The sequence below is a fragment of the Saccostrea cucullata genome, unplaced genomic scaffold (assembly GCF_032062105.1).
Source record: "Saccostrea cucullata isolate Sc308-1 unplaced genomic scaffold, CSIRO_AGI_Scuc_v1 ctg1030, whole genome shotgun sequence".
In the NCBI taxonomy this organism is placed as follows: Eukaryota; Metazoa; Mollusca; class Bivalvia; order Ostreida; family Ostreidae; genus Saccostrea; species Saccostrea cuccullata.
Window position 1 is genome coordinate 22,059 of NW_026934139.1, and position 11,683 is coordinate 33,741.

General features: G+C 29.8%; 1 protein-coding gene across 1 annotated transcript; it reads left to right on the plus strand.

Moving 5' to 3' along the window:
- Positions 1-298: 298 nt before the first annotated feature.
- LOC134240030 (uncharacterized) lies at positions 299-8,493 on the plus strand. The gene is made up of 6 exons (XM_062722146.1): positions 299-404; positions 1,888-1,922; positions 3,722-3,793; positions 5,407-5,514; positions 7,504-7,591; positions 8,458-8,493. Exons 2-6 carry the CDS (start codon positions 1,906-1,908, stop codon positions 8,491-8,493), a joined length of 321 nt encoding a protein of 106 aa, XP_062578130.1. The 5' UTR covers positions 299-404; positions 1,888-1,905.
- The last annotated feature ends 3,190 nt before the right edge of the window (positions 8,494-11,683 follow it).

The following is an 11,683-nucleotide window of genomic DNA, read 5'->3' on the forward strand; positions in this document are numbered from 1 at the left end:
GAAATGACATGGAAATTTTAATAAAGTATTAATGAACTATCGTATTTTTGAAATATTTATTACATTGACAAAAGTATACACTCATGTAGTTAATTATTTCAGATTTTATATATATATTTCATCGGTAATGGTTTTCCTCAACTCATATGACTTTGTTATATATAAAATGTTCAGGGTATTTGTTTCAGTCTTCATCCTTTAATGTTTATCTTATCTGAGGTTACATGCCTTAATTCTGATAATTTTCTTATCAAGCGTCATGATAGAACAGATCGTGCATATTCATGTAGATGAGTACGTGTAAGTGGGAGGATTTTTGTCAAGAAAAAGTATAAAACACATTCGGAAAATTGGTTTATTACACAGAAAATACCTCTGCCAGGAAATCTTTCGATCAGTGCAATGTAAGTCTCACAATAGCTGAGAAAGCAATAAAACTTTAAATAAAGTATTATTGAACTATTGTATTGATAAAATATTTATTTCTTTGACAAAAGTGTACATACATCTCGTTAACGTTTGCAATTTGTATTTTTCATGACTGATTGAAACTCTGTTTAAGAAGGAAAGGATATTCTGTACATTCTAAAAATAAAGTTTATTTTTTGTGTTATTTATATTCAATGAAACGTATTTTTAATTTTTTTTTTTTTTTTGTTAAAAACATAATGAAGAAACCTTTCTAAAAATAATTCTACATTTGAAAAATTGTCAATGTTAAAAGAAAAAAAAAAGACATCTATCTTCTACGCAGCAATGTTAAAGCTAAAATACATGTAAGGGGGTGGGGCCTAATTAATACGGGAAGTCTACTGAGGCATCACAAAAATCCAGTTTTTCCTCGTAATACCAGAAAATGAAATAATTTGCAACTTTAAACTGTATAAGTATAATAAACAATAAACCGTATTAGTGCATAAAAAATAGCTGCTAATTAAATCCCGAACAGCAAGGAACTTTTCAAAAGATGTGTTTTAATAATAAACAAAATGTTACTTACAGGAATTTAGAGTCTATTAATACCAATGTAAGACTTTGTCAAAGTGAAATTATTTAAATCATAATCGAGAGAAAAAACAATCGAGAGCATGTATTTTAATCATTTTACCATGCTTTTGTGTGAAATTTTGACATTCTAAAAATCGAAGTGCCTTATTTAATTGCCTTTTAGCAAGGGCATCTATGAAATAAATCTTAACAATTTTTGAAAGAAAATACATGTAAGAGATATGTTCCTTAATCTGAAAAGCGCTGCTGCTTTCTTGAATTCGAGAGTCGGACGTAATAAGGACATAAAATACTTAATGAAGGTCAAACATATTTCGGCATTAGCCCATTTTTTAAACAAAAAAAAATGCGAATTCTAATCAAAGTAGCAGTGGTTTCAGGAAAGTACAAAGTATACAGAAACAATTAATAACTTTAATTTTTAATTTCAACCATAATGTGCCTTTTCGATACTGGAATTTGAGTAGGACCTACATTCAGTACACATACTATGCATTTATCAAATGACTGTCCATCAATGGGACCAAATCAATTCAGTACAGAGTTGGTTAAACTATTGCATTTTTATAAGTATATAACTTATGTTATAGCAAAACACCTTACTTTTTGCGCGTGTATATTCTGTTAACTTCTTTGCAGTAAGCCTTAATATTGCTGCGTAAAATTCAGTTTTGTGTTGCTAATATCATAAATTCAAAACTGCAATTCATTCTCCCCCAAAGATGTAGAAACTGTATTTTGAAAATGAAAACTATTGTGTCATTACATATTTCATTATTTTATTTCTTGAGATATATTATCTACAGAGAATTATAATATAGAAATCTTCATTGTATTGAACTATTTAACTGTTATATATACATTTTTTTCTTATTACAGTTGACCACCTCTTCTACAATGAGTATCTGCAAACCGTAATTTTTTTTATCGCTCTTTACTTCATATTCATGGTTCTATAGATTGCTTTCATCTTCATAATCATGTTCCAGTACCATCCTAGAAAAAAGGGTTTGGGGTTATTTTGGGTATATTTTGAGATTTTTATATAATGATGATGGTCGAAACGACGATTCAGATGTAGTAATTTTCTCTTTTGAAAAAAAAAATGCCATAAATATTATCTTCATTATCGGATTGTACGATAATATGATAATAACTACATCAACGAAAAAAAATTAAGTCTAGATTGTCATTCCATTTATGAAATTAATACACAGTTATGATAAGGCAGTACCAAGGTTTAAAATGCATTTAAAATAAACATTTTATTTTGAATTAGATTTTAATTACAATATGTAATTCTTGTTTGAAATTACAATCAACGTTAGATAAAAGTTTAATATTAAAGTATTTCTGTGATGTCACGTTACTGTGTTGATCACGTGACAGACATATAAAAATCTTAAATGTTTCACAAAAATCTCTTTGGCACAAGTGCAAAACAAAATTATTACGAAAAGTTTGTTAGTTAAATCAATTCATCGTGATCTCTGGTACACTACAAGTGCTGAAGGCAAGTTTCAGTTTTACTACTTTAGAAAATATTTTATGAGAAATTCAAGTTACCAACCAGGGGATATTTCCCACTCTTAATCGCGATTTATACAAAAATGGATAAACTACATAGTTATTACATTATTAAACTTAAAAATTGCATTGTTGAATTTCTGCTTTAAAACTCTTTGAAGATTGTCTTCAAGGACACAATTTCAGAACAAATTTTAAAAAATTACAAACAAATTGTCGGTTTTTAAATGAAAAGAATAACAATCTCAAAGCATTTATCCCATATTTTGAAGAAAAAGGTAAATTATAGACCAATAAACTGTGTTCATTAAAGAACAAAGGAAAAAAATCTGGCTGGTCAAACAAAGGGCCCATATCTCTGGATTTACCATTCAGTGGGCCATGATAAGAGTAACAGTTTAGTATTAGAAACTAACAAAGGTTCATAATTTACAGGTTCATTTGATGTATGAATATTATTTTTATCGAACTGACGAAGACTCTCTAGAATTCGGCTCTAATATTTTAACTATGGCGTATCTATAGCAAAGAGGATTTAGCTGTGGCGCTACGGAATTTAATTTCGGCGGGTTGCCATGTTATACAGCCCATTGTGAAACCTGTTTGTACAAGATTACTTATCATACATAACTATGATCTTTTTCATTGGTTTATTTGGTACAGAATATCAATGAATTTAAAAACGGATAGACAGTGAGGTTCTAATTATATAAAAAAATCAGATATAAATCATTTCATATCTGTTTTAATTCTTTCCTTTATCTCCACATTGGTTAAAATTTAACAATGCAATCGGTCTTTTCTATTTTATTACTACCCTTTTAAGTATTTCTCTATATATATGTTTTACAAATAAAAAGTGGATAATAATAATTTTTGTTCACCAATCTATCATTTCCATTGGTGACCGTTGTGTCAGTCCAACATAAGAAATGCGACGGAGGCAATCCAGGTTATAAAATTTAGATTAAATTGTCATCTTACTAAGAGACGCTTTATAACCAAAATTAAATTATATAAAGATAGATATATAAAAAGATAGATGAAAATTAAAATAGTTTTTATTTTCTTTGAATAACTTGAGTTTATTACCATGTTTCTTATAATATTTGTCTTAAAAATAGAATTTTCTTCTGTCTTGAAACTTCCAGCTTCGAATTTCTTTTTTTTTCTCTCCATATTTTAGATACAAGTGTTACGAAAAGCATAGTCATTGTAGCATGGAAGAAGTGAAGGAATGCAACAAAATGTATCTTAAGTACGTCTATTTATTTTATATGTTTGGAGAATAATATCCCTAAGATTAAACTATGATTTATCGAGGGGTGCTTTTTAAATATCACATCAGGATTTGAAACAAAACATCGCATTAACATGGTAATTTCTCTTGACCTCTTTAAGTAAAAGGGGTTTTCTGCTATCAAATAAGTGCAAATGAGTAAAATACATATAAAAAAAATAAAAGACTCATTAAACCACCATGAAATGTATGGAATTACTTATTGCAGTAACTCTATCCTCTCCCTACCCCAAAATATATATCTTTAAGGACCTTCGATCCTGTGCTTTTGAGTCGATTTTGGTTCTGTCCTTTATTTATACAATTCTGAAAAATTTTTAAGTTCTAACTTTAAATCTGAATTCTACAATTTAGATTGAACTAAATTTAATAGAAAAAAAGCCGTGATTAAGTTCCAGTCAAGTAGAATTAAGTAAGGAACTATACTTTATATTTTTTTCTCTTTTTAAGCCAAATGTATAACAGTACTGTTAATTTCAGATTCCTAATTTTCCATGCTGGTTGTTTTTTTTTTTTTTTTTTTTTTGTAGTGAAATAAGTTATGCTTGTTCTGAAATATCTATAAAATCATTTCTTTTGAATTCTTTCAACGAAGGGTGACAAACAAAGAAAATATAATCTGAAAATCTGGGAAAAAATTGAGCCAATTTTAACGTAAAAATGACAATTTTTTTAATATATCTAAAAATTTATATAAAAAACCCCCAATTTTGATGTTCTTTTCTGAATATATAAGATAACCTCGACCTATTTGCTAAAATTCAGAAAAAGTTTAGGACTTCAGAATGATTTTTTTTCCTTATTAAATTTTCAATTCAAAGAAAAAAGATTACATATTATTAGTGCAGAAAGTTCAAATGATTGATTATGAGAAGCAGTTTTAAACTTTTTCTTAGTCACACTTTTAAGATGCATTTTTAAAAAGGACTTAGAGTTCATTTTGTTTCATGCTTTAATTGGATAAAAATGTTGGAGAAAAAACGTCGAAGATGTAATAATAAATAAGACAGAAAACTCAGTGCAAAAAGGTCATATTAAATGTATTGTAGCGCCAAAAAAAAACATATTGACTCCCTTTTTTTTCTAATTTGAATTTTAATTAAGCTATGAATGTAGAAACCAAAAATATACCAGGCAAAAAAAAGTTTAAGACTTTAAATATCAGGATCAAACGTCGTAAGGAAACGTAAGACATAGCTATAAATTTGTGTTGAAAGAATCCTTTGCCCAAAAAAGTCTAGACACTTTCGACAATGCTAACTTATCTTGAATGTGCAAGTAGACTAGTGCTAGCATTATGGCCGTACACCGAATGCAAGCCTCGTGATTACACACCGTTTGAACTTGTTAAATAAAGCAAATCTCAAACCACACAATTTAGAACTCTTAAAATAAGCACCCTGTCTTGTTTCCTATGCTTGTTACACTATATATAAAGAAATTAAAGACCATTCGATAAAATATTACAAAACGCATTTTCAGATTTCTATAAATGTAAAAAAATATATATATAATTTTGATGTCCATCCGGTTAAGAAATCTTAAAATAAATCTACTTGTATCTGTTTCAGGACAAAGACATTTATATGCATACGAAACCATAAGCACAATGATCCGTCTGAGAAAGATGACTGCAACAGAGAGTCAAGAAATAGATATTTTCTGGACTTTTCTCTTAAGTGGGTGTTTTTATTTGTTGATTTTTATTTTTTAAAATGCACAATCAAAAAAAAAACTGTTTTCTTTAGGTACAACACTTACTATCAGAATAAATCAACGAGGTTGTGAAATTGAATCATTTGATGAATTGCCACGGAACTAAATATATCAAGTTTTGAAACGTACTTTTCTCCTCATTATTATAGTAGACTAACACACAGGTAAGAAGCATGTGATAGAACATTTAGCTAATTGTCTAGTTGGTTTTCTTATGAAAATGATATTCACCCATTATTGTCTGCATTTGTACCATATTAAGTCATCATGGTTGAATATTTAGTTTGATGACACGGTTTCGTTGCATTTAATAAATGTATTTTTGGTTGATATCGCCAAACATACATATTCCCTGATTATTGCGACACAAGACCAAAAACTGAAAAGTTAGTGAACCTATCTCTTTGAACTGATTTAATTAAAATTTGCACCCTAAAAAACAAGCAAAATGCTTAGCATATTAAATGAGTACACACTTGTCCTGTCTTCTAGTATTTAGTAAAAATACATGTATATACATAGACCTAAAGTATGAATAGTTCACTATATACCAGTGGTTTTCAATAATTAAGTCTTAAAGAATTCCCTTTAAAAATTTACTTGTGGTTAATTACAGGTCCGTAGATGTAACATTTTTATCCAATTCCTGGTTGTTTTTAAGAGATATTTTTAAATATGGCCCTTCGTATACTGGGATATGGAAGTTGATAGGTTACACGATTAGTAAGTACTACTTCATTTGACAAAGCAAATTAGAACAATGTTTGTAGTACTCATTTTTTGGATTGTATTTTAAAAGAAAATGGATTAAATTCTGCAAGGAATGGTGTATATTACAGGTAGTGAACACTTAAAAAAAGGTTTCAAATAACTTAAGAAATCAACAATTTCAAAACGTACGTATACGACTCTTTAACACTTAATATGAAAATTCCAAAGGATAACGCAAAGTCCAGGTTGTTAGCTCTAGGTGCTTTGTCAAAAGAATTTTGATTTTGTAAATTTACTTACCTTGTTATTAGTCGTTTTCAAAATCAAATTTTTAAAACCATATATTCTGTTTAAATCATACGTTGATGAGATTAAGAAATGCTTAGATTTCTGACTGAAAATATATATCGAAGTCTTTGGAGATGTGGTTGTCCTACAAAATGTCAGAATTCCAACGGATATCAATAGCTAGCATACCTATTTTTGTTTTTATTTGGAGAAAAATTTAAAAAAAATTCATGGAAAGAGATTATTTTCGAACAAAATCGTTCACGTCACCGTTAGAATTTATTGTTTACCAATCTATTTTATCATATATGTACTGTAAAGAAGAGTTACTTCGCATACGACACATTTTTTCATCTGAAGGGAGACAACACATTAGTCTTTCTAATCGTGTGGACAATATCACGAACTGTGTCATCGCTTATGGCCTCCTTTAAGACATTTAGATTGACGGTATAATTCTACCTATGATTATGCTAAATATTGTGACTCGGGGACCGTCCTTTATATCAAGTGATAAAATGTGAGCATTCTGTAGGGTATGTAGGTTGATTCTAATAAGTTTTTTTTTTTAAAAAGGTTTTTTTTAGAAAGATAACCATGAAAGCATACATGATTAACTTTCACCTTCATTTGAATCCTTCTCATTGTTGGTTCTTTCAGTTTCGAATCAATAACGTAAATATTTGACAAAAATGTTAAAAACATATCTAAAATTTTTTATCTTTTCTTATTTCTAGCCAATTTGAGTTTATTTCGGTAGGGGTACAAAATGAGAAATCTACTTTTCATGGGATCGTTCTTTTTTCAAGTGAAGTTTAAGATAAACTATTAGAACATCGATCTTATACTAAACTGTGAGATGCAAAATTTAAAAAAAAAATCATTTAAAAAGTATGCAATATATAAATACAATCATCTAAGGTTAGTTATAATGTTTTTTTTATTTTACACAGGCGTGAAAATGGAGAAAAAGAGAACTATACTATATCAGGTCCTGCTTCAAAGGAAACGGAAGAATTATTTGGAAGGTTTAAAATTCAGGTATGTTTTTTTTATAAGATAACTTCATTGTTTTTTAAATATATATTTTTTAAAAAATTTGCAGATATTTGAAATTGTTGAGATTTTACCCTTCTGAGTTTTTTCTAATAAACACATTGCGCCGTTTTCTCTATTGCAAAGAGTCGTAACAGCAGGTCAGTCGCCAAAGCGCTTGTTTGATAAAAAGGTCGTTGCTTCGGCAGCGTCTAATCTAATCGGCAAAGGTAACAGCTGTTCATTTGTCAAGCTCACGGCTTTACAGTTGCAGGTCTTTCGAGTAAGGTCATTAAAAGAGACCCAGAATTATGGCAAGCGTAGGTATAATAAAGATCTTAAACATATCTTTAGTCATAAGTGTAGAGATTAGGTCTAAATCTTAAGACATTGCAGTAGTCTTTCTATATATTAGTGAAAAATACTCGTACATGTAAATTCTGTACTAGAAAAACAAAACGCAGCTGTTGGAACGCATAATTATGTTCCTCAAACGAAGTAACAATATATTGAAGAAAACGAAGTAACTATATATTGAAGAAAGGTAGTGCAGAATCTTAAGAACTTTAATGTAATATCAAGAAAAAAGGGACTGATTCCTCAAAATAGGGGCTCACAGGGACCAAAAGTCTTTAATCTTTAACCTTCTCATTATCAATTTTTGTAATACATTAATCGAAATTGCGACAGGAACCCCCATCCCCGGGCACAGAGTAAAATAACGGGTTTTTTTTTAATTCACTATTATCTGTTGGAGTACTGCATAAAAAATCTCGTTTTATCTAAATTCTAATGCAAAATATTCTATATTTATGTGTCTTTTGTATTCTTTTATGATGATTATTTTAGCTAACTTCTACATGTATCTGTAGACAATTCCCGGCCATGATTATACTCGAACAACATGATGGAAAGAGGCATTCAAATTATTTGAAAATAGATTAAATTTTCAAAACTAAATAAGTAATGTGCTGTCATGGTTTTTATTGAACAGAGAAATGTAAGAGAGAGAGAGAGAGAGAGAGAGAGAGAGAGAGAGAGAGAGAGAGAGAGATCCCCTCGATTCTCAGGTATATGTTTTATCAAATAAAAATTCTTAGTATTTTTCCTAAATATTACAAGCAGTAAAGGTATTCAATTTGTTTTACATAAACAAATCAATTAGACGGTAATCATTTGATTTTATTATCCATCATCAAGTTCACGCTGTTTACATGAAGTCCACGTGCTAGTAGCGTGCATGTCCTGTTAATCATAATCAGTCGAGACAGTGGAGGTGTGGATATCGCGTTTCACCGAACATTGAAGGCGACGAGTCACTTAGTATTTCCAAGAAGTTTTAATATTTTTCCTATCATTTCTAGATCTGATTTTTGCATTCCTGCAGAAAAAAATAATATTAAGAATATATACTTAGAAGGATTAAGTTTTAAACTGAATTTGAAATATTTCCTGCCAAATTAAGATAATACTGTCGGCAAAAGTTTATTCTAAAATACCCTTGTTTAATGACCTTTTGATGTTGGTTTTATTATGGGGGGACCTATTTCGTTCGACGTCAAATCAGCGTTATGTGATGTCACAATAGCGACGTTTGTTTTTTTTTCCGCTGAATTTTGCAACTGTGAATATGTGATTATAGGCATAGCATTGTTATTTAAGGAATGAATTTAATAGCTACCCATTTTATACAGTATAAACTGGGTTGGGGCAGTTTACGCTAAAGAAATATAAACCACGAAGAGGTTTATAAAAAGCGTAAATTGTTCCAACCCAGTTTATACCGTATAAAATGGGTAGCTATTAAATTTATTGCTTATAATTTAATTTTCATTCATTTGAAGTAAAAAAAGATGATTTTTCTTATAAAATGACTTCAATTTGAACAAAATTTAAACGTAACTCAGGCGGATTGATACGTTTTTGACTCAAGTCATTGTGACGTAGGCAACCCATTTTGTACAATATCAAATAATTTTTTATCCAATCAAATACATCGCTACAACCAAAATTAAATTATTTATCAATAACGTACGCAGTTTACAAAATGATTTTTTTTCATCATTTATAACAGTATTATTTGATTTATGGAGCTTGTTTATTTTAGAGGTCTCTTCCTTTGGTTGATAATTCATAGCAATTTCAGTTGTAAAGAAATACCTCCATGATATACTGATATAAAAGTACACAAAACATATAAGATAAAATTCAGCAAAGAAAACGGTTTAAATTATGACTATGATAATTATAACAATTATAATATGTTTTATTTTATGTTAACCATTAATTCTATTTTATGGATAAAAAAAAATCAATAAATATACTTGTACCTATATTTCTTTATAGATTTTTAGTATATACGAGGGTTGTCCGTTAAGTTAGTGGACAAGCTTGAATTAAATAAAAGTTACATCATTAATATTTATGATTACATGTAGCATGTTTCTAATTCTTTACTAAATGTGAACTGAGAAGTGTAAAATCGGATTCAATTTCAAATGTTTAATTACAATTATGACTTCATAATTAGACTTGGTATGGAGACCCGGAGCACCGCAAAATTTTGATTAAAAAATCATTTATCACTTTATAACTTTCATTTGCATTTTATAAAATTCTGCAGAATTCTGTATGACTTTTACATTATGAGGTTGACAGAAGTTACCACTTCAAACATGCAAGGTCATCCGCGTGGCGCAGTGGTTAGATCGTCTGCTCTAGAGTCGCGAAGTAAACAGTCAATCCTTACGTCGCGGGTTCGAATCCCACTGCGGGACGTGGAGACCGGTCCTTCGGATGAGACCGTAAAAACCGAGGCCACGTAGGTGCTGGCACGAAAAAGATCCCTCCCTGCTCAATGGCCCAGAGTGCCGAGTATAGGACAAAATTTGCAGCTCTCCACCGGCAAATGGTGGCGTCTCCATATGAGTGAAAAATTCTCGAGAGGGACGTTAAACAATATACAATCAATCAATCAAGCCTGCAAAATTTGAACATTCAAAGTTGTAAAATGGCTGAACAATCAGAGTTAGAACATATTGAAACGGAATTGTTACAAATGGGACATTTTCGGAATAGGTGGAGCAGTGAGCAATGATAAAATTCTGCGTAGACATCGGAGAAACAACTGCAGAGACCAATACATTTTATAAACAATCGGAAAACATAGTAAAAGAAACCGTTCAGTAGTATTGAAGTGGCATATAATATTTTCGGACTGAAGGAAGAGTTTACAGGATGACATGCGTGAAGGAAAACCATCATTCCGAGAATTGCTGTGCTGTAAAAAATGAACTTTGTAACATGACTTAACCGTATTTCCGTAAATGAAATAGTTTTTACGCGGACAGGGGTTGTAGAATTGCAGGATATGAGACAGGGATTGTTAAATATTATTTACGTATGAAACGTGAACATTTTGTGCAAACATTTATGACTGGTTAAAGGGACATAAGTAATTTATTGAGTTAAACAGTGACTCTATTGAGAAAAGTTACATGTACTCGTATTATGACGTCGGGTAACGTCAAGAATTTTCAATTTAGTGCTCTGTGTATAAGTGTGTTTCATTTTTAATCTGATAAAAATATAACTATTTGTGCTCTGTTTCTGTTGAAAACTTACATGTTAATAAAATGAAACAAGAATTTAATGAGAAAAAAGAATAAAGAAGAAAAGAGTTTATTCATTTAAATTATTTCTAACCAAAACAAAATACTCGTTTTTGTGCAAAAAAGTTTTATAATCAGATGTTTGTCAGTGCTTACTTACCTGTTTTTAGTGCAGAAGGGTCAATATTTTTGACAGAAAAGTACAAAACTAAAAGAAAACGTCATATTTCTCGTTTATTTTATCATAAAGGTACACTTTCTTTCTTTGCAAAATGAAGAGAGTGGTCATTTCTTTAGAAAAAAAACTATGAATAACAAAATTTTCACACACAGACATTTTAAGATATTACCTGTTGAAAAACGGGGTGATACTTACATTGTTCCCCTTTATAATTTTTCAAGCGATATGAATTAAAATGAATTTGCCTTCATTTTAAAGATACAACTTATATAAATTAATTATCTGTTGATTTTGAATGTGATTTGA

What these genes read in the sequence shown, in the direction of transcription:
- LOC134240030 (XM_062722146.1), top strand. An exon ending in TGCAACAAAATGTATCTTAA is followed by an intron (nt 3,794 to 5,406) that starts GTACGTCTATTT and finishes TATCTGTTTCAG; the next exon opens with GACAAAGACATTTATATGCA. An exon ending in TTGGAAGGTTTAAAATTCAG is followed by an intron (nt 7,592 to 8,457) that starts GTATGTTTTTTT and finishes ATGTATCTGTAG; the next exon opens with ACAATTCCCGGCCATGATTA.